Source organism: Gadus chalcogrammus, chromosome 5 (genome assembly GCF_026213295.1).
Source record: "Gadus chalcogrammus isolate NIFS_2021 chromosome 5, NIFS_Gcha_1.0, whole genome shotgun sequence".
NCBI classification, from domain to species: domain Eukaryota; kingdom Metazoa; phylum Chordata; class Actinopteri; order Gadiformes; family Gadidae; genus Gadus; species Gadus chalcogrammus.
This window is the reverse complement of record NC_079416.1, coordinates 5,408,634-5,432,328: the sequence shown is the minus strand read 5'-3', so window position 1 is coordinate 5,432,328 and position 23,695 is coordinate 5,408,634. Positions and strand designations below refer to the sequence as shown.

At 47.8% G+C, this 23,695-nt stretch overlaps 1 protein-coding gene across 1 annotated transcript; it reads right to left on the bottom strand.

Annotated features, from left to right (window-relative positions):
- Positions 1–1,922: 1,922 nt before the first annotated feature.
- Positions 1,923–22,404, bottom strand: LOC130382729 (transcription regulator protein BACH2-like). Its single transcript, XM_056590616.1, has 7 exons — positions 22,364–22,404; positions 14,733–14,738; positions 13,624–13,966; positions 9,865–11,508; positions 5,466–5,672; positions 4,512–4,760; positions 1,923–4,388 (listed from the first exon to the last, which is right to left on the bottom strand). The coding sequence occupies exons 1-7, from the start codon at positions 22,402–22,404 to the stop codon at positions 4,179–4,181; spliced, it is 2,700 nt and encodes an 899-aa protein (XP_056446591.1). The 3' UTR covers positions 1,923–4,178.
- Between the last annotated feature and the right edge of the window lie 1,291 nt (positions 22,405–23,695).

Genomic DNA, 23,695 nt, shown 5'->3' with positions numbered 1-23,695 from the left:
CAAACATTAGTACACAGTCCTGTTAACCTGGGCCAATAAATGCTACCAATCACACAGCACAACTCCTAGGTAGTCACAGTACCAACCTCAAATATGTATTCCATTCCAAGCACCTTAAAATACACTTTTTTAAATCCAGATTTGAGGATCATTGGTATGGTTCAAATTGATTGTGTCACCGAAAACCACATACTGTTTGTGATATTGAATGTGTGAGAATGTAGACCCCTGGATTATGCGGGATATCCTTGAAGGATGGTGATGCTTATAATAGCATGGACTATTTTAAACAAACAAATGTAAAAGTTTTATTTTTTTCTAAGTCAAAGACTTGTGTATTACTTGTAGTTATTTGTAAGCAACATTGTTTTATGGAAAAAAAATAAGAATTTATAAAATGTTAAAATTAAAAGCTTCCTAAAAATGGATTCCATTTTGCCAGCATAGCTTTTGTGATACTCATAGAAAAATGAAGAAAAAACAAACGCTAACTTTGAAATTGTCTCATGCTTTTTGTTTTATTCTGAACACAAAATGCCTAGACAAAAGAGCTGTTTTTCGTTCAAAACATTTGCATATCAAATAATCAAAACACGACATGTTACACAATATTTACAAAAGAACAAAAAAAGAACAGGCAAATTTCAAAAGTTCAACATTCATCAATAAGAAAAAATGGGAGAGGGCTAGATGAGGTTGTTTCTGCTAGTAACAGTCATGTTGTAAATACACGTAAAAAAATGTCTCACCAAAATCTACAAATACAATGATATAACCACTGTAAAAAGTTATGAAAAAAAAAAAAAAGGTAAACTGCCTACATATCTATGGTTACAGTCCTTACCTAAAAGAAGAGGTATGCTGAATTGTCCAGGTAGATAAGTGTCAAGGAGTCCAGTCTGTTTTGATGAGGTCTGAGAAAACACAACCTAGGATTCAAGCAAAGCTGCACTTCCTATCCTCTGGAGTACCCCCTTCCAACACAAGTAGTCACAATAATCACATCCAATAATCAAGTTTAGGCTTTAGTGCTATGCTGTTATAAATTCATGACGTATAATTCAAAACGTTGATTATTTTAACAAGCCTGAATCATTGAGTAAGTTATTGCTTTCATTAACAATAGTTAACTTATAGACCCTTAGCAGCCAAATTGGCAATACCCAGCAAATGTAACACATTATAAAACCTTTTCTAACTGTCAAATTAGAAGTTTCAAACAAGGCCTTCTTGTTATGCAAATTGTAGTTGTAATGTGCAGATGAGGATTTGGTTGAAATTCACTTAGAATTTCTCAATTTGTTTTGGACACACATTAAAACATTTCTCTTTTCAGCTAAAGATTTGACCATCAACTGTGTTTTCTGACTTCCTTAGATGTTGAAAGGGATGGGTACCCTGGTGATATTTAGCTTTTTTGTTGCCATTGCATTATTTAACAGTTTTGTTTGAATGCAATCTTCCGCTTTCTGAGTTTGGGTTCAAAAACAGCTAAGGCAAAAGTTTGAGCTGCACTTGTCGGTTGATTCTAATTTCAACATATTCATCTAATTAACTGTAATTTTCCTATTAAAAATGCATCTCAGGGGCTGGCCTTGAGATGCATAAGCAGAAAAAACAACTGTTGTAAACATACTCTCATCCCTCTAAGTATAACTTAGTTAACAAGGACATTTGTGAGTCATAATATATCAAAGACATAATCTCATCCGTCTTTCGAATAGTCGCAGATAACCATGATTAAACACAATAAAAAGTTTTTTTTAAAACAACCATTACCGAACACAGAATCAATGCTAGGAAATAGGTAGTGGCCTATATTTTAGTATCTACCAGATCCCCAAACCACCCGCATCCCACCCTATTCCTTACACTACCACCCTCCCCCCCACACACAACCCCCCTTTGAAAAACAACAAAGTACAAATAAATAAATTAGCATGTTCACATGAATCAACGCCTATCTAACATCAGCTGTTCTTCAGTGTTTTCTTAAGGGTCTGTCCGTGTTTAGATTTATTTTTTTGACAATCTCTGGATTATTTGTGGTGGCTAGTTTCATCTTCAGTTAAACCTTACTGTCATGCTCTGGAATGGTTGATTATTTCATGACTTTGGGTCCGTCTTTGTAATAACCTATTGGCCACGTCTTTACCATGGGTATACTTGTAATCCATAACACAATCGTACATCCAATCTACAGAGGACGGCCCCAAAACCTCAAGGTCCAAAAAGGGGACCCCGAACAACATTGGAGATTCACAATTTAGATCTAGACTTTTGTTAAAACAGGTTCTGATCCTAAAACCCTCCATGGTGTTGTAAAATGCAAAAATGTACAGGGCCAAACCCCCCCCCCCCACACACACACGTCCAGCCAACATTTTCCATGTCATTGCCTACCCTGCCACGTGCTTCGGAATTGACTTAACAGCTAAATAATTTGGCATCTCCCTCAACCAATAATGCAATGATATAGTCTCCTTTTTGTTTTCTTGAAGCTTGTAATTTGTAAGTATGCACCATTAGATGCACTTAATCGAAAGCTGAAAAGAGAATGATCGGATATTTTGCGTGAATTCAAAAAACCACAACAAAAAAAACGAAAATGTAAAACATTTTCAATTGCGCAAACGTCCTACATAAATATACCAAATGCTTATTCCGTAGGGGTAATTTGACTTCTATGTACAACACAACATCAACAGTGGATCCCAGAGCCAAATGGAGGGACAACTCACTCATAGATTCAATAGACAATAAATTACTGGCTCAAACAAACGGTCTGATTAAGTTGCTCTGTTGAGGTCCGCCTGTAAGTGCCGGGGTCATTCCTCGATCCTCTGCTTTTGAACGCTAAACGTGGCCTCTTGGAGGTGCTCAGATAGTGCTCCTACTTTGTGTTTTGCCAATTATTTGAAACATTTCCTTGTGTAGCACACATGTGTCCTCACTGTATCGCTCTGATATGGGGAAGTTAAATGTGAGGGGAGATAGGGTATGCAGAAAAGTCCACTTCAGTGCGGCGATTGTGAACTTGAAGTCCGAAGAAAGTAAAATTTGAAACCTTTGCATAATGACAGCTCATTCCACCCAGTTCATTAAAATGTACAAATTTTACAAATTCATACCTTTGGTAACATTTCACTTTAAAGTCCTGTTTCACTCCTTAAATGTTGATTGTTGATATCTGTGTCAGTTCTGACATCATTTCAAAACGTGTGTCATTTCATTTCTTTAGCAAATAACCGGAGTGGGTTGTGTTTGAACCATAGGTTAAAACAGACCCTGTTAATGCCACTGGAAAATATTTCCTGTACGTAAGTAAATAAGTACTTACAGCCACACTATGGTGGTTCTTAGTGGTTACAAGTTATGACAGGACTCTAAAGTAAAAATGTGTGTACATATTAGCAGGGAGACATTACTGAACATTCTGAGTAATTCCTGAGTTTAACCTCCCCTGGCGCACGAAAGAGAAGTGGGGAGCCGAGATAGAAAGAAAGAGAAGAAGAGTGACAGCAAGAGAGAGAAGGAGTGAGGCCCCATCCACAAGTGTACTTATGACTTATTATACTTATATTTCTGAAAACATACTTATTTTACCTACTTATATTTCTGAAAACATAGTATTGGCTATTTGTTTTGGCCTGTCTTCCGCTGAAAGTTGCAATGTGAAACCGATTTATTTTTTAAACGGTGACATCATGGCCTCAATTTGCTTTGGCAGTAAACCATCTGCACAGAGCGTCCTTGTTCAATTGGTATTTACCTTATATATTGGATACAAAGTCGCCACCTATTGGCCTGGCCAATATGCGCATTTTCTATCACTTTTGCTTTCTCGTTTGGGCAGAGATTTTCTAAAAAATTAGAAGGAACTGGAGTTTTGTATTTTCAAAATAAGATGCAAACATGTGGACAGGGCCCGAGAGAGAAAAAGCTGCCCGTGGTAATGGTATTGTAACCAGTCCAAAAGAGATACCTGGTGACCAGTATTGCTGATAAGACAACTCTAGTGTTGTTCATTACAAAAAAACAAAAATAACACCAACTACAAATTGGACTTCAAATATCAAGGTAGAGAGACATGTAAAAGTTTCAAAGACTCGAAAACACGTAAAAGAACAAAGAGAAAATAATAAGAAGTAGATAGCCAGCGGCCATTTCTTTTTTCTTTAAGCACAACTGTGTGCCTGCTGCTCGGCTGTTGTGCACTTCTCCGTCATCTCCTGACAGAAGTCTACCGTCACGGTGGCGCTACATACATCCCCGCTGGAGCCGCCCTCCTGCGATGAAGGGGGAGGACAAGGAGGCGGAGGAGAGACAGCAGGAGGCCCCCGCTCCTCCCGCCCCAAGCTGTACCCCTGCATCCCGGGCCCCCGTCGCTCCTCGTCCAGCGGCGCCCGATCCACACTCGCCGCCACGTTTGACTTCCTCCCTCCTCTTCTTGCTTTCCCCCCCCCTCCTCCTCCTCCCCCTCCTCCCCCTCCTCCTCCCCTTCCACCTGCTTCGGAGGAAGGCGACCCGGGGTTGGATGTGAGGTCGATGCTGGTGGGGGCCGCGCTGGCCCAAGCGGCCCGCGACAGAGCCCCCGCGGCGGAGGCGGAGTCCAGTGCGGGGTCGTCGTGGGCCTGGTCTGGGCTGCCCTGGGTGTCCCGACACACCTCCTGGGAGAGGTAGGAGAGGTTCTGCCAGAGGTCGGCCATGCACACCTTGAGCTGGTTGCGCTCGCTCAGTAGCTTCTCCTTCTCATTGACCTGCCCGGCCGGAGAGGACACACAGCGTACGACGTCTTAGTAAGGCGTATTCAACACCTTTCACTATTAAAGAATATGCAACACAACAACAAAACCATAATCATCATGAGACGGTTGAGAAGGGTCAGGACACCAAGGAGTATAATGTTGGTCAAGACAAATCCCCGTAAGTAAAAGCTTGGGGGTCAGGGGTTAAGGGGAGTACTATAGAGCTATAGGGTCAGGGGTTAAGGGGTGTAGAGCTATAGGGTCGGGGGTTAAGGGGTGTAGAGCTATAGGGTCGGGGGTTAAGGGGTGTAGAGCTATAGGGTCAGGGGTTAAGGGGTGTAGAGCTATAGGGTCGGGGGTTAAGGGGTGTAGAGCTATAGGGTCAGGGGTTAAGGGGTGTAGAGCCCTAGGGTCAGGGGTTAAGGGGTGTAGAGCTATAGGGTCAGGGGTTAAGGGGTGTAGAGCCCTAGGGTCGGGGTTAAGGGGTGTAGAGCTATAGGGTCAGGGGTTAAGGGGTGTAGAGCCCTAGGGTCGGGGGTTAAGGGGTGTAGAGCCCTAGGGTCGGGGGTTAAGGGGTGTAGAGCCCTAGGGTCGGGGGTTAAGGGGTGTAGAGCCCTAGGGTCGGGGGTTAAGGGGTGTAGAGCTATAGGGTCAGGGGTTAAGGGGTGTAGAGCCCTAGGGTCAGGGGTTAAGGGGTGTAACAGCCATGAAGCGTACCAGCTTGCGGATCTCCACCTCCAGGTTCTGGATGCAGTCGAGCTTCCTCTTGCGGCAGCGCTGGGCGGCGATGCGGTTCTTGCTGCGCCGTCGCACGTCGTGGATGAACTCCAGCTGCTCCGAGCTCAGCTTGTGCATCTTGACCAGGATCTGGAAGTCGTTGCGGGGCAGGTTGGTGATCTGGTCCACCGGGAAGGGAAGCTTCACCTGCACAACCACACAGTGTGAGTTTAGGTTCCTCTCTCGTGTTTCATGCGTTCTTTGCTTTACATCAATCATTTATTGACTTTACTGTCTTTATTGTTTTATATATATATATATATATATATATATATATATATATATATATTACTGTACATACATATTATTTATATATATAAATGTATACATATATACATAGATGTATTCAAGTTTTATTTAAAATATTTTGTTCTTAATTGCACTGTACCTTGTTACTCTTTTTACTATCTTTATCTACTTACACAATTTTGCATTGTTAAGGAGATCTTGGGAAATACAAAAATATCATTGCCAACTATGACTGCTTTGCCTGTTATGTTGTGCTGTGACTAATAAAATAACTTGAACTTGTGAACTCATGAAGCCGAGATACAATCCCCTTGCACACCTCTTTGGAGACAAGAGATGACTCAACCAGTAGCAATGATATGCATTTCCATTGGAGGAATTTCATAACTATTGGGAGATATGAACATGTGTACAAGAAATAAAACCACATGGGAAAGAAGGGTAAGGATTAGGTTAGGTTAATTGCTGAGGTTAGAAAGTTGTGGATAATCATTTGAAAGAAAAGACCGAAGAGAAGCCTATCTAGTTGCCTTCACAATACAGTGGTGCACTGGGAGGAATAGGTCATATGTGTCCACTAGATGGCACTACAGAGCTGCGTTCCACGTCACACGGTTGAGCGGAACAATAGGAGCTCTCTTTCATTCACAACAAAACCGCATTGTATCTCGTATTTTTTTATTTATTTTTTTTACAGAATTCCTACGCTGGTCTAAAAAAAGGGTCGGAATGTTGATTCAGTGCTTAGGCCCGAGTGCCTCTTCAATCTGAACCATGAGTTCAAATCAAAATGCTTCGACCCCCTCTGCATTGGGCTGTCGGCCTATTTCCTTTGTTTGTGCGGGCCAAAGGCATGCAGGTTACACAACTTGGAGTGAATCTCACATTGTTGCCTTGTGTGTGTGTGTGATCCTGCCAGGGGAGGCATTCTTTGGTATTTAAGCTATACCTCGTGCTAATTATGGGCTGGGATAGATTCCAGCCCATGACCTTGATAATGACTGGGGTGGGATCTACATTAGACGGACTACTTCTTTGTCATTGCCGGTCAGTTGCTCGTTAAAACAATTGGATTTATTTATTTAGATTTAAAATAAAAACGTCACGTAACAAATATGCCTCTCCAAAAAAGGTCTTCATAGTGAGTCATCGATACAGCCGCTAATTAGGCCTACTACTTCCGATTCTTCCAGATTTGTACAAAGGATCTCTCCCTTTGCTAGACGTAGGCCTAAGCATTTGCACCGTTGGGATTCTTGCGGTAAAGCCCTATGCGTGTTTGTCATTTTGATGTATACCTCTATTGTTTTAATGCAGAGATTGCATTGGCCAGTTATAAACCGGAGACTGTGCATTGTCTATTTCATATTATTTACTTTAACTTTTCTTTTTATTTGGTAATAAGCCATATATAGGAAGCAGCTGAACAACCACAAAACCATAAAATAATCTCCCGTGGGATCGTGTGTAATGACTTCTATATAGGCTTTCATACATTAGAATCGACCACGGAGCTGACGTTCGTGCTAGTACAATATGCTAGTCGTGCCAATTTCTCCATTCCCGTGGCGGCGTGTGCCTATGGAGTTGAACTTGGGCAGTGTGCTTAAAGATGAGGTCATTCACCACACTGGCTGGCAACAAAGGGAAGGGAAAATGATGTGCCGCTCTCCCTGTTACACTTTCCTGCTATCCTGCGCTTCATTCTCTCCTTGATACACATCTATATATAGCCCGATGACTCCCAACCAGTCACATAATAAGGTTAGAATGACAGAGTAAGCCTTTAGACACTCATAGTCTCTCTCTCCCTCTCTCTCTGGTGCTCTGGTTTCCATGTATATGGGCTGTGGGTCCCAGCAGGGAAACAGGCACTGGGGTGTAGAGGGAGGTTGTTGGGCTAAGCATCTCTCTCTCTCTCTCTCTCTCTCTCTCTCTCTCTCTCTCTCTCTCTCTCTCTCTCTCTCTCTCTCTCTCTCTCTCTCTCTCTCTCTCTCTCTCTCTCTCTCTCAACTGATGGCATTGTTAACTCCATCCATCAGCCCCCCAAATCCACTACCATGATTCATTGGTCTCTCTCTATGTTGTAGAAAAGGAGTTGATGTGTGTGTGTGTGTGGAGGGGTGGAGAGGCAGGTGGGTGGTAATGGCCCATATTTGAAGGTGTCACAGAGAGAGAGGGAAGGGGGGGTGGCTGAAGCAGATGGTGGAGGGAACTCGGACAGGACACCTTCCACCTGGCTACGGGGCATCCTGTGTGTGTGTGTGTGTGTGTGTGTCTGTCTGTGTGTGTGTGTGTATGTGTGCACCCCCATTCTCAGTGTGACACAACTGGGTCAATGCAAAGAACTGGGACATGCTACACACACACACACACACACACACACAAATACACATTCTCGCACACACACACACACACACACACACACACACACACACACACACACACACACACACACACACACACACACACACACACACACACTTCACCTGTTGGTCACACACCTGTGTGTATGTTTTCATGGTGTTATTTTGATTTATGTTGTGTGTTTGTGCTAGTTTCGTGGTGGGTCGGGATGGGTGCCCCAGACATAGTGCAGCAGGACATTCTTTCTTTGATATACTCTGCCAAGGTTTGATGCCAAGACAAATGTGATCCAATTCAAGCTATTCTAGTAAATCCACAGCTAAATAATAGGCTGGCTACCATAAGAACATTATAATTGCACTCTTGCATGCCCACTCATTAATGATTATAATGTCAATACGTCAAAATTAAAAAAATACCTCCTTCATTTCAACTGCTCTTGACTCACTGGCCTCCTGATTGGTTGCTCATGTTTCATAGATACGTTAAGTAAGATAAAGCACATAATAACATTACATACATTAACACATATACACCTCTTCACCAGAACTCTAATCCACAGCCGAGTTCTCTTGCGTATTGGTATAATAGTGTGTGTGTGTGTGTGTGTGTGTGTGTGTGTGTGTGTGTGTGTGTGTGTGTGTGTGTGTGTGTGTGTGTGTCTGTCTGTCTGTATGTATGTGCGAAGGCTTCCCGCGCACATGTTTCAGCGTCCAACTCACATCTCACTAGATATGGATGTGCTTAAGCATCACCATGGCAACGAGTAGCTCTCAACTCCACATAGATGGTGTGCATATGCATGTGTGTGTGTGTGCATGTGCTACTATGCGGGTGTAATGTGTGTGGGTGTGCGTGGGTGTGCAGGCTCCTCTGCTGTGTGGCATGTCTCCAAAGACACAGAGAGGTCCAAGAATAGATCTCCTCTCTAAATCGCAGATAGAATGTGCGATATATCATTTTTTTATGCAACTGAAACTACTGGGGCTCACACTGGCGGTGAATCACTGGGCATGTACAGACTGAGCTCAGTGGCTGCAAAGCCCTGCAGGGTGAGGGACAACGACCACTGACAGCACAGCATCCCTTTCCACAGACAACATCTAACTTGTATTGACATTTTATTTGTGTCTCTAATAGAAACACCAACCGAGGAAGACTGCAAACCCACTGAGACTGCTTTCAGCTGTTGTCTTTTACGTTCAGTAGCATTCTGCTTTCGGTGGCGATGCATTTTGTCAATCTTCTTTAATAACACGGCAAAAGTCCAGACATCCAAATCCATTATGTAGTATGTGTAGGCAGGCACAAAGCTGTGGTCAGGTTGGTGACTCATAGGCCTTTTCTTTTTCATTTGAAGCCATTATCTACGCAAGCTCTTTGAGGAATGTACATTCAACTAAGTGGGAGTATCACCTCAGGGCAATAGAGCAGCATACAATTAAGGCTGTGATTCAAACCGGACTTCAACTAGAGCTTCACGCACTTTCATTATCGGCAGTGTCTGCAGATCTATGACATCTCCACCTCATGACAGGACATTCGCTTTCAGACCCTCTGTTTGATTAAGCGCTGCCTCTGGAGATCTGTTGAAGTGTGGGCCCCACCAGGATCTATCCGGGCCCCGCAACCATCTGTTGGTTGGGAGATAAGGCCATGGGGCAGGGTAGACGGGGGGAATCGTAATAAAGATGCACTAGAAACAGAAGGCCGGTAAACCCACCTCAGGCCCCGGCTCCCTGGGCACGCCGCACTCGCTGTCGCCCTCGGAGAAGGATCCCGACTCGTCGCTGGAGTTGGTCCCGTTGGGCCCGTAGCCGCTGTGCTCGCGCTTGATCTTGGCGCGACCCTGAGTGAAGACGGCGTCGGCGGCGTGGTTGCCCTGCTCCTCGCCGCCCCCGGCCAGGCAGCGGGCCAGCCCCGACACCGAGCCCGAGCCCGAGCGCGAGCGCGAGCGCGGCGAGGACGAGGAGAAGTCGTACTGCGGCAGGCTGGACGGGGAGCCCCCGCTGCCCCCGTCCTCCAGGTAGGAGAAGGAGGAGCAGGAGCTGGAGGTGCGTGTCCGGGGCTCGGCGGCCGGGTGGGAGGGTGAGCGGGTGGCCATCCGGACCGGGACGGCGATGGGGCAGCTGGTGGGGGCAGCGGTGGTCGGGGCGGCGGTGGAGGCGGGGCGCGGCCGGGCGACCGAGGAGGCCTGGTCCCCGAACGGGGAGGAAGAGGAGGACAGGAGCGCCGAGGGGAAGTGCTTGGTGGAAGGGACGCACGGCGCCTTCGTGAGGTCGGGCGGCGGCTCCTTCTCCGTGAACTTCCGCTCGGACGAGGTGGAGTAGGCGTGGGGTCCTGGCCTTCCCAGACGCTCGCCGTCGGCCGAGGAGAAGATGACGCTACGGCGGTCCAGCTCCACCTCGGCCTTGGAGCCGTTGGCGGGCTCCAGCGAGGTCGCCTTCAGGTCCCCGCTGCGGCAGTGGCTCTGGGGGGCCGACTCCCTGTCGCGCTCCCGTTCCCGGGCGAGCTCCCGGTAGTGATCCAGGGACAGTCTGCTGGAGAGCAGCTGCTGGATGGTTGTGCTGGGAACCCCCGTGAGATCCAGGCCTCCCCTCTGGAGGTAGGAGCGCAGGCAGGAGCTGGGCAGACTGCCGCTGTCGCCGGGGGACAGATCCGAGGCCACGGGGCCCCCCTCCACCTCCAGCTCCATCTCCAGCACCTCCTCCTCAGCGCAGGACTCCGGAGGGCAGCTACTGCCGCCCCCCTCCCCCTCCCCCTCAAACACAAAGGGCTCCTCTTTGATCCTGGAGGGGGTGAGGAGGTGCCCCTGTGAATGGGGAGGAGGAGTGGGGGGAGGAGGAGGGGCAGCTGTGCCGTTGTCAGAGGGCCTGGGGCTCCGGGAGCCCACTGAGGTATGGTTGACTAGGTCCCCATCGGCGTCGCCGTGATGGCCGTCTCCGTTCTGATGCTGCGGGTCCTGGTACTGGTACTTCCTGTATTTGGCGCAGCGCGGCAGGTCGATGGCGGCGTGACCCTGCTCGTGCTGCCACTCAACGGTCTCCTCGGCGACGTCCGTCGACCTCACCCCCGGCGCCTTGGACAGGAAGTGCTCTTCGGTCGCGACGACGTCGCCGTCGTCGTCGTCGTCGTCTTCGTCGGGCTCTCGGTTGCCGTCGCTGTCGTACGCCGCTCGGCCGTTGGTGATGTGCTGCTCGCCGTCGTTCTGCAGCTGGGCCTGCAGGAAGCGGAAGCAGGAGTCCTCCAGGTTGTGCACGCCGAGCACCTCGGCGCAGCGGATAACCTCGCCGATGTTCTCGCGGCTCAGCACCAGCTTGGCCGTGTAGGCGAACTGGAGCAGCGGACCGAAGCCCTTAGCCGTAACCTGGGGGCGGGAAGAGTTAGCAACAGCATAGTAGTATTTAGTGCAGGATGTGTATTTGAAATAAGACTCTCGGGCCCAATGAGCAGCAGTTGGCTTTCTTTTGCTGGTGATGCCGCCCTGTTGAGTTTGATACAGCTGTACAGTTTCTACACTATGAGCAGGTACACAGGTATACATGTATACACGCCGGTATGCATGCAATGCAGTATGTGACAAAGCCAGTAAGTAACCTTGCGAGTAATTCTGGTGGGCTTACATTACAAAATAAAAAGTGAGGGTTATTCTCAGATTACATTTGAGGGAATTTTATCCCCTGGAATGAACCCTACAATCCCGGTTGCACTAGTAGTGCAAGGTCTGGCAATCTCAATTTAAATCGTCCACGTTTTAATCTCTATACTCCTCTCCTGGATCATCCTGCTCATTCATCCCACTCAGCCCATTCATCATAAGGGTGCATGGTACGCATCTCTGTGTGCGTGAATGTGTGTATGTGCGTGCACATACACGTGTGGGTGTGTGTGTATGTGTGTCTATTTTCAGCTATTTTCAGCGTGTGTCAACAGACACCTTTTGTGCAGAACTGTGTCTCTCTGGGCGTACAGAGAGTGAGTGAGAGAGAGAGAGAGAGAGAGAGAGAGAGAGAGAGAGAGAGAGAAACAGTGCATAGCCATTGGGGTATGTTTGGCATGTAACACAGGAAGAATTGCCAGCGATGGCCGTATGTGGTCGAGTCATATTAATCACCATGACGTATCTGGGCCATTATACTGTATGGTAATGTCAGATACAAGCATCCTCCATTGGAGTGGTGGATGGTTTTCTTGTTCTTCTCCTCTTCATTTAGGCTCTCCTGCACAATGTGTCCACGCTCATCAAACGCACACACACCTCAACAGCTTCAATACCTTTGTTACCTCTGAGCTGCACAAAGTAGGTACAAACGTTTGTGTGTATTCAGTTTTTTGCCTTTTTATACTTTTATGTTTGTGTGTGTTTGTTTGTACATAAGTGAGACGGAGGGAACGAGAGAGACAGAGAGAGAGAGAGAAAGAGAGAGAGAGAGAGAGAGAGACAGAGAGAGAGAGAGACAGAGGAGAGACAGAGAGAGAGAGAGAGAGAGAGAGAGAGAGAGAGAGAGAGAGAGAGAGACGAGAGGGAGGAGGAGGAGAGAGAAGAGGAGAGAGAGAGACGAAGAGAAAGAGAGAGAGGAGAGAGGAGAGAGAGAGGAGAGAGAGAGAGAGACAGAGAGGAGAGAGACAGAGAGAGAAAGAGACAGGAGAGGGAGAGAGAGAGAGAGAGAGAGAGAGAGAGAGAGAGAGAGAGAGAGAGAGAGACAGAGAGAGAGACAGAGAGAGAGACAGAGAGAGAGAGACAGAGATAGAGAGAGGGACAGAGAGAGGGAGAGAGACGAGAGATGTACACGGAATGCAGATGGATTGATCCACTTGTGCGGCAACCCCCAGGCCTATCAACAGGATTAGGGTGTCACCTTATCTAGCTGATTCCCACCGTCAATCACTTGATCACACTGTTCTACTGTAGGCGGTTCCCTGATGTATCGTGTCTACTCTTACCCCCGGCCCATACATACTGCTAATGTGTTCTGTATTGTTGCAAACTATTAGCATTAGACATACCGGTACTACTGTGCTGCTTGTTTCACCATGTAACATGGATGGAGGACATCTACATACCATCAAGGTATAAAAAAGTATTGATTTAACATTCACCCTTACCCATCCCCGCCTGTCCAGTGAGGCGGGGAGCTGCTCTATTGACTGAGTCTCACGGTTCTCAGGCATTCGGTTTTAACCAAATACACGAGAACCGTGAGACTTAATCAAAACCACCATTTGATCAAATCAAAGCGCGGCCAGCTAGACGAGCTGATGGCAGCTTGAAGGCCGTCGGTAATGTTGATGTCGGGAATGTTGACGTGCTTATATTCAGCGCCATCGGCTTCACCGCCTGCTCCTACCCTGACACACCAGCCCTACTACCCTGACACACCAGCCCTACTACCCTGACACACCAGCCCTACTACCCTGACACACCCGCCCTACTACCCTGACACACCCGCCCTACTACCCTGACACACCCCCCTCTCCTCACCTTCTCGGGGAGGCTGATGATGGGCTCGGCCTCTCCGGCGCGGCCCAGCAGCGCCTGCAGGAAGTAGCGGCTGCTGGCGGCCAGCACGGCGCGGTGCGCCCGGATCTCCACGCGGCCCTCCACCACCACCGTCACGTCGCACAGGATGCCGCGCCGCCGCTGCTCCTCCAGGCTCAGCAGCACGTTGGCGCAGTGCACCTTGGACTCGTACACGTAGACGGGCGCCGCCGACCCCCCGGCCGCCGCCACGCCCCCCGCCAGCGCCACGCCCTCCGGGTCCCCCTCGTCCTCCCCCCCCCCGGCCCGCTCCTCGCCGCCGGCCGACATCCCTCCTGCTTGAACCCTGCGGGAGACACGGAGAGGGGGAGGAGTTACACACCGTGAACCGAGAGACACGGAGAGGGGGAGGAGTTACACACCGTGAACCGAGAGAGACACGGAGAGGGGGAGGAGTTACACACCGTGAACCGAGAGAGACACGGAGAGGGGGAGGAGTTACACACGTGAACCGAGAGAGACACGGAGAGGGGGAGGAGTTACACACCGTGAACCGAGAGAGACACGGAGAGGGGGAGGAGTCACACACCGTGAACCGAGAGAGACACGGAGAGGGGGAGGAGTTACGCACCGTGAACCGAGAGACCCGGAGAGGGGGAGGAGTTACACACCGTGAACCGAGAGAGACACGGAGAGGGGGAGGAGTTACACACAGAGGGGGAGGAGTTACACACCGTGAACCGAGAGAGACACGGAGAGGGGGAGGAGTTACACACCGTGAACCGAGAGAGACACGGAGAGGGGGAGGAGTTACACACAGAGGGGGAGGAGTTACCCACCGTGAACCGAGAGAGACACAGAGAGGGGGAGGAGTTACACACAGAGGGGTAGGAGTTACACACCGTGAACCGAGAGAGACACGGAGAGGGGGAGGTGTTACACACAGAGGGGGAGGAGTTACACACCGTGAACAGAGAGAGACACGGAGACGGGGAGGAGTTACACACCGTGAACCGAGAGAGCCAAGGAGCGGGGGAGGAGTTACACACAGAGGGGGAGGAGTTACCCACCGTGAACCGAGAGAGACACGGAGAGGGGGAGGAGTTACACACCGTGAACTGAGAGACACGGAGAGGGGGAGGAGTTACACACCGTGAACCGAGAGAGTGGGGGAGGGAGGTGGAGAGAGAGAGAACGAGAGAGAGAGAGAGAGAGAGAGAGAGAGAGAGAGAACGAGAGAACGAGAGAACGAGAGAGAGAGAGAGAGAGAGAGACAGCCTGAAGGATCACCTCTCCTCTGTGCATGAAGGTTTCAGGGTTTTGTCATTAGTTGTGGTTGATTTGGCCCACGTTTGAGGATGCAGGTGTATAGGGTCAAATGGTGAATGTATAAATGTGTGTGTGTGTGTGTGTGTGTGTGTGTGTGTGTGTGTGTGTGTGTGTGTGTGTGTGTGTGTGTGTGTGTGTGTGTGTGTGTGTGTGTGTCAAGTTGTACAACACTTCCAGGTCCACTGCCTGTAAGGAGGAGGATATCTGTATACATAGAGAGAGAGGACCGGCTATTGTTCCTATAATATTTGTTTTGCAGGGAATTGAGAGTGCAAACTGGGCTGTGCCAATCCCTAGGAGGTACTAAGCACACAAATGTACGAGTCTTTGGATGTTACATGTTCACGACTACATGATGTACATAAACATTCTGTGCGTCTGGAGGAAATGGAGCAGGGCAGTCCCATTGATTGGGAGCAGCTCCCATCCAGTTTGTTATCCATTGTGTTTCATTTCAATGCTGCAGCACTTAAATCCCCAACACAGACAGCTGAGCATGCAGTCTGCCTGTCTGATCAGCCCAGGGCTCTGCATGTGTGTGTGTGTGTGTGTGTGTGTGTGTGTGTGTGTGTGTGTGTGTGTGTGTGTGTGTGTGTGTGTGTGTGTGTGTGTGTGTGTGCCCATGGGATGGTGTGCATGCACTTGGGTGCTTGTGTGTGTGTGTGTGTGTGTGTGTGTGTGTGTGTGTGTGTGTGTGTGTGTGTGTGTGTGTGCTCACTAGGCATAAATGAACGGCCTGTTGTGTGTGTGTGTGTGTGTGTGTGGGTTTGTGTGTATGTGTGTGTGTGTGTGTGTGTGTGTGTGTGTGTGTGTGTGTGTGTGTGTGTGTGTGTGTGTGTGGTGGGTGCTTCTGCAGACTTTTGCTGATTCATGGGTTTTGAATCACAGCGCACAGCAGCAGAGCCTAGCTGGCATATCCCCCCATGCCCCCCCTACTACATGCCAATCCTGTTAGAATACTAAATCACTTCTTAACCTCCTCCACAACCCAAGAACTGCTTTCCATTTGAAATCTGTTTCCGGGGAGCGGCCCACTGGGTTGGTAATTGAGGCAAATTAATCGAACTAACGGACTGTTTCTCCTGGTTTATGGCCATGGCGAAACAGGGTTAAAATATTATTCTTTTTATTATGGTACGGTAAACCATAGTTGGTTTCTCTTTAATGTTGCATGGCAGACAGCTGTATCCCATGGTTTCCTTCTTTGGACAGAACCTAAAGAAACATTGTGGTCCAGAAGCGACATAGCCGCTAGCTGTATAAATGGTGTGTGGTGCCTTGTGTCGAGTGCTTGATTAAATACATCTGTAACCTCCCCCTGTCTCTCTGACATGCACGCCGGTGCAGAAGAGAACCACATATACGCTGTGATTTCACATGGGATTAAAAGCGCACCACCTACATACTGTCAACATCTTTTGTCTTCGAATTAGCCGTGCCTTTAGACGTGCAAACAGATACAGCACCGCGCGCTACTGTGCGTTTTCGTACGTCCTACCAAACACAGGGGAGGCAAGGCTTTTTTAGATGTAGGGGGGACGGGTGGGAGGATTCCTGTAAACAAGCCATTGCTGGCTGTTTCATCATTCCTTGTGCTCAGTGGTCGTGTCTGCGCGTGTGTGTGTGTGTGTGTGTGTGTGTGTGTGTGTGTGTGTGGGGGGGGGGGGGGGGGGGGGGGATTTGTCAGGGTTGGGAGATATGTTCTGCCAGCACAGCAGTCTGACGGGCAGCTTAGAGACCCAGGACGTCATCTCAAAAGTAAAACAATTAAAATCACAGAAAGGAGAGAGGAAAGGAGAGGTCGGGACCGGCAAGAGGAGAGAGCGGCCGAGAGGTAAGAGAAGGGGAAGAGAGGAGAGGAGCTGAGAAGAAAGGAGAGAAAGCAAGGAGGCGATAGTTAGGGAGAAGAGAGGGGAGGAAAGGAGGGGCAATGAGAGGGGAGGAGGGGAGGGGAGAGGAGAGGAGAGGAGAGGAGGGGAGAGGAGAGGAGGGGAGAGGAGGGGAGAGGAGAGGAGGGGAGAGGGGACAGGAGAGGAGAGGAGGGGAAAGTGGACGGGAAGCAAGGAGACGATGGATAACTATAAGAGAGTAGAGGAAAGAGGGGAAAAGAGGAGAGGAAGCAAGGGGCGGGGGGAGCGGTGTGAGGAGAATTGTGGCTGGATGAAGAAAAGTGTTGAGGCCGGCAAGAGAAGCGGCGATGGAGACAACAGAAGAGGCTACAATAAGAGTAGAAGAGTTAGAAGAGAGAGCAGAGCAGTGAGGTGGCAGCGAGAGGAGAGAAGCGCGAGTCGCACTCCTAACCAACTCAGTTGCCAAGCTAAAGGTTAGCGCTTCCTTCTCTTAGATCTCTGACTACCAGCCTGTCAGAGTGAAAAGGCGCGCAGCAAACAGAAACACATTTCTGCATTAATACAAACAGAAAGCCAACAAACAGAAAGCCCTCGATACGTTCCCATGCGAGTTTAGCTCCATCTCTTCGCAGCTCTTCCATTGGAACACAGTAAATCACGAGGTCAAAAAGCACGGCGGAGCAGAATGAACAATGGAAGCGTCTCTCCGAGCGGCGTCTGAGAGCCTGTTAGTGAATGTCAAATGTGGAGCATGTGTGCGCAACAGGCTCTAGGAAGCTGAACACTCAACGATCGGGCACTTGTTTAACCCCTGAACCCGGTTACAACGAACACCATCACTGCCGCGATCGCTGTGTCCCTGACAGCAGCTGCAGACACTGAAGAGTGGATGTGTGCAGGGAGAGCCAGGAGGAGAATGAGTAGGAGTGAACAACAGACACCTCACGAGGGAAACAGCGGTACACTGTCCAACCCTTCCACCCCTGTTCTTCAACACTACCATCGTCTTTCATGTTTAATGGCCAATGTACGACGCCAACGACAACAACGTACACCTTATTCCTCAAGTGCAAGAGACAACCAACAGTTAAATTCTCCTGGTTTGATGAAAGAAACAAGGAGCAGTGGCCCACACACAAACGGCGGCCTCACTTTTTGTATTTCTTCAAATTCTTTCAAAATGTATCTTTTTTTATAGTTGCAGCCAGTTGCTCCGGTAGCCTACATTCAACCGAGAGACCGCATCAATCACACAGACACATCTGAGGCGGTGCCAGCCTGGCCAACGAGGACAACACACACACACCCGCGCGCACACACACACACACAGACACCACACACACACACACACACACAGAGTGTATATATAGATAGATAGATAGATAGGGGCCCGGAGGAAGGACCCAGTGGGCTGTTAAATTATTCATCCCAGTAGCAGAGACGCCTGGCTGGGACCACTCAGAGGTCTACCCACTCCGCGCGCGTTCAAAGCTGAAAAATCAAAAAATTAACAAACACTAATAATTCACTATACACATGGATATGTGTGTGTGTGTGTGTGTGTGTGTGTGTGTGTGTGTGCTTCTGACAGCTGTTAAATCCTACACTCCGCCATCCCTGACACAAACCAGGAAGACACACACACACACACACGCCTCTCCTCTGTCCTGATTATGTCTCATTTTTAATGCATGGAGTCTATGGGGTATAGTGGGGTGCGTGTGCGTGTGTGTTTGTGTGTGTGCGTGCGCTTGCGTGCGTGCGTGCGTGTGTGTGCGTGTGTGTGTAGAGAGACTCGTGCATGTATGTGCACAAGTCTGAAGTGTGAGTGAGTAAGATATTAAAATGAGATTACACATGCGTGTGGGCCTGCTTGCATTATGTACACACACATATATGAACTTGAAGTATCAACTCTGTTTCCTTTTATGAAGCCCTATTTATAAATATTTTTTTTATATAATGTAAAAGTGATCGAGAAGGAATTGCATCTGAAACAATCTGAATCATCCCAACTCCTGTCGGGAGGCGACACATCGCGGGCCGGAACACCAGGACCGCCAAGGGTGGAGTTATTCCTGGTTTCCTGACTGTTACGGAGATAGCCTACAGAAGAAAACAAATTTACCCGAGAGGATGAAGCTTGCAGAATTGTTTATTGACAGCCTCTACACGGTGTTGATTTGAAACCTTTACAGACACTTCGTGACACCTTGTCGCTGCTAATGGGAAGTTAATTTTAACCACGCATACACCCCTTCTGGATGCACAGCGATGAATCTGGAATCAAACAACTCAGCTGAGGCCGGGTGAGACTTGCCATTGCCAGTTTACAGATGTATCCCTGAACCAAATAGATACTTTGAGTAGAATAAAATACAAATTATGCATGAATAAGGGTCCATTATCCTTGTATATTATATTATCTATACAGGGCTGCATCAATCCCCCTCAAGCTCTTTTACTCCTCTCCTACTACTATGTTATTTTTCTCCAAATGCAAAATCAATGTTTCAGTGAATTGGATCATGTCAGTCGGACAAATGTACACACAAAAAATGACTGATGCCTAGAGGCTTCCATGGAAGACTGCGATACAAGAAGTTTGGATGGAATAGCAGCAACAATAAAAAAGTATTTCAATGCCTGGGTGGAAATCCTTACCCTTTTTTTATCATTATTTTTATTTTAGCTGGCCTTAAAAAAATTAAATAAAAAAATTGTCCAAAGAAGGTAAAGTGGGGCCGATTCATCGCTCCGGAAAGAACGCTAAATGCCCCCAGAGACACACTAGAGCCCCAGCCCTCTTACAGCGGCGAGCGGTGTGAGTGTCAACGCGGCTCCGTCTCCTCAGGCCAGGAAGCCCACACCGATGACATAAGCGTCTCCCTGCTTCCACAATGGGCCATTGTCACGCCACTATAACTATAGCTTAGCGGTGGCGGAGCTGGGGGGGGGGTCGTGGAGCTTCCACTCGTCCATTGACCTCCTGATATATGTCCTCTGGTGAGGTCATCTCCCCCACACACACACACACACACACACATTTTCTTATAAATCACCCTCCCGCAACTCTCACAATCAAGTGATACCTTCTGATTTAATGGGTAGGGGGGAGGGAGGGTGGTCTCAACTGAAGGACAAGCGACATGGCGATCGAATTGAGTCTGCTAGAAGGTTGGGAGCCCAACGTTCGGACTTAATGAATGTGGAGAGAGAGGTGTGACATTACCTGTGTGTGTGTGTGTGTGTGTGTGTGTGTGTGTGTGTGTGTGTGTGTGTGTGTGTGTGTGTGTGTGTGTGTGTGTGCGTGTGCATGGGTGTGTGTGCATGGGTGCGTGTGCCCACGGCTGTGTGTGTGTATGAGTGGCCATGGGTGTGTGAGTGTGTTCTGTGTGCTCAACGGATTAAATCACAATCCATAAATGCCGAATTGCTGACATAGAACCTTGTCTCGACCCGTCAATACTTGTGGTCACCTTTCATCCCAAAGCAAGAGAACTGCAAGAGAACTGCACATGAACACACACACACACACACACACACACACACACACACACACACACACACACACACCACACACACACACACACCACACACACACACACACACTGACAAACACAGTTATAAACAGTTACACACACATGCACACACAGTGACACACACACCAACACCCCATCGTCATCATAACGCTGAATGCATGCATTTATGCAAAGCGACACAGCAGGTGTCAGAAACTGCCATCTACAGAAGATCGTTTGTTATCGTGGACCGTTCCACTACGTTTCCCTGGGAAGCCCTAATTACTGCTCCGTTTGTCATACACTGGTCACAAAGGGGACGGATAGGCATAGTGTTTACACAGTAAAGAGACCCATCAATGCAACCATGGTGGCAGGTTTCAAGGTTAATCCAGACATTCTCTTGTAAAAAGGTAAACACTGAAAGGTAGGCTTCATCTGAAGAGCCCTCCATATTTTCCACCGTTAGTCTGACTTTATCGATGGCCATGCTCACACTCAAACGCCGTCATCTTAACGTTGTACAATAGTGTGATTGTATACCGTTCACAGATTTGATGCAATGAATAACAAAATGCAGAAGGGGAAGTTCAAATACTTGGCTAGTTTAGTTATGCCTTTCATTACTGACACCCATTTCCCCTTCTGCACTCTAAAACATCTCCATTTGTAGGACCTGTACCCTTTCCGTACCTGAATATAAGCGAACGACTTGGATGTAACACAAGTAAATGCATCCATCCTCAAGCCCACATCACGTGTCATAACCTCATCCTCATCCAGGGGGGCGGCCACAGAGCACAGCGTGACTGACGGGGTCAACCGGCCGGCCAGACTCCATCACAGACCGATGGCCCTGCTAAGTTTGCGATGCCTCAGGCGCAGCGGACTGAAAGAATAACTCTGGATTCGGAGCGGAGCTGAAGGAGCTGAAACCGACAGGTGATGGTGACGGTTCGCCCAGCGGAGGTATTTTTAGGGACGTTTCCCATGGCGACCGAGCCAAGCCACCAGACACAACTTCTGTGAATCCCATCAGCCATCAGTGGAGCTGTGCTAGAGCAGGGCCTGGGGGTGGGACTCACACTCATGCACACACACACACACACACACACACACACACACACACGCGCACACACATAGACACACGCACACACGCACATAAATGCATAGACACAAACACACACACAGTGTAAAATCTGCCAATCTGGACCTAGACCGTGGGTAGAGTGTGTGAAATGCAGGAAGGGCGCAGCTGAAGAGTGATTTTCTACGGTTGTTTGAAGTGCATACGTGTGGGGCAGCAGAGAAGATGGCCCTTGTCAGGACTCAGGAGGACAACCCTGGAGCTGTCCTATGTCATGTAGAACCTGGCACCATCTTACATTCTACCTCTTCTCTCTCTCTCTCTCTCTCTCTCTCTCTCTCTCTCTATCTCTCTCTCTCCTCTCTCTCTCCTTCTCTCTCTCTCTCTCTCTCTCTCTCTCTCTCTCTCTCTCTCTCTCTCTCTCTGATCATTGACTTGCACTACCTCTCTCTTCATTGTTAAGTTGCATTTTGCAAAGCTATGTCTGCATGGGTGGCTGTGTACAACAGCATTACTGATTATTAATTTAAGAAAGAAGAATTTTTATAGATCATTATGATATTTCAGTTTGGTTATCAGTTCACCCCTTCTGTAACTTAACATTTATTCAAACGTATAACAGCTAAATACAACGCAAAAATGCAAACGGAAAAATGTAAACGGAAGGATGCAAACTTTAAACTGCGAATATAATTCAAATGAAAAGTAAAATAAGTAAAAACGGACAAATGGATGGATTAAAAAAAGTAAAATTGCTCCATTGCAATGCATTGCATTACAATTTGGTAGGTTCTATTGTTTCCACTGTTTCTACGCAATTTTTACCGGTGCTTATATGAAGCGTCAGCTAGATGAGGTGATAACGACATGCACTGAGATGGCAGCTATTCTGCGTTCTATCTCATGTGATAAAGTGGTGCAGTGGATGTGAAAAAGGTGCACTGATAGCATCTCACGTCTTATCAGACTCACACATCTTGTACTGTTGTAAAGCCATCGTTCACAAATACGCCTCATATACATTTAGGCCGTTGTCTCTTTGTCGACCTATGGGCGTGAAACGAAGACGCCCTGTGCTTCTCAGTGTTGGTGGTCAGCTGAACTCTGGGCTACTTATTTTAATTGAGGTTGTGTCTTTTTCGTGGATGCATTTGTTTTTAGAACCAAAATGAATCAACCTCAAATCATATGTAACATTGTGTTGAGACGCACGTTTAATTTTTTCTTTTTTTTTACCTATATTTTCGACAAAGAATATCTAACAAAAGTAACTCCTTCAGAGCTCTCTATTCTGAGTGTTTATTTTAGCAAAGAAAAATGAACTATTGACAACACTGTCGAGAGAAGAGACGGAAGGAACTGCTTCAAAGCCTGTGAAATGTTTGAAGTTACTGTTTAATGTAAAGAAAAATACACTCAACATTTAAGAGCCGATCAATTGATGAGAAAAGTATGATGATGTTTATAATGGTATGACTTGAATTGTGTGCAATGCCTGAGCAGTAACGGTTCCACACACCGCTTTGATATTCAAGCACACAAGTCAACCGCGTGTCAAGTGGAAAGAATTATATTATTTATAAATTGATAAACAGGCTGGAGAAAATGCAAATGCATAAAATAGATTGCTGTAGTCAAATGCGTCATAAAGTGAGTGAGTGTTTAGCAGCGGTTCTAGGCAATGTAGGCGGTGAATGTGAGAGTGCGCACACACAACCACACGCACACAAACACACATACATCCTGCATTCTCAACGCCTCCTCTGTTTCCACAGAGAGAAAGTGATACGATTTGCATGAACCGTCTCTGCATCAAGAGGTTGTAAAACAAGTAAATCCTTTGAAAACAACAATAATAACAACAAACAACAGATGAACCACTGATATCTGAATTAATTCAAACATCTTCCTCCAGAGAGACTCAACTACTATTTCATGTCACACAAAATTGTCACTTGTTTCTATCTGAATCCAAAAAAATATTTTGATGACACAGGCGATGACCTCATCCCTGACCTACATACGACACAAACTTTCCCAGGCTACTCCATATCCCCCACCCCCCAACCCCAAAAAAAGGCTCATACTCATATCTCCTGTCACTCTTCTTTTCTTTTTAAGGGGCGGCCCGGGGGGGTTTGATGACATCATGAGCCTTGATGAGGCTGAATGACGAGGTCATCATGAGGTAGTGCCTCAGCAGGTAGAGTAGGTGGGCTGGAAACCGGAAGGTCGCGAGTTCGATCCCCGGCTCCTCCTAGCTGAGTGGTGAGGTGTCCCTGACCAGG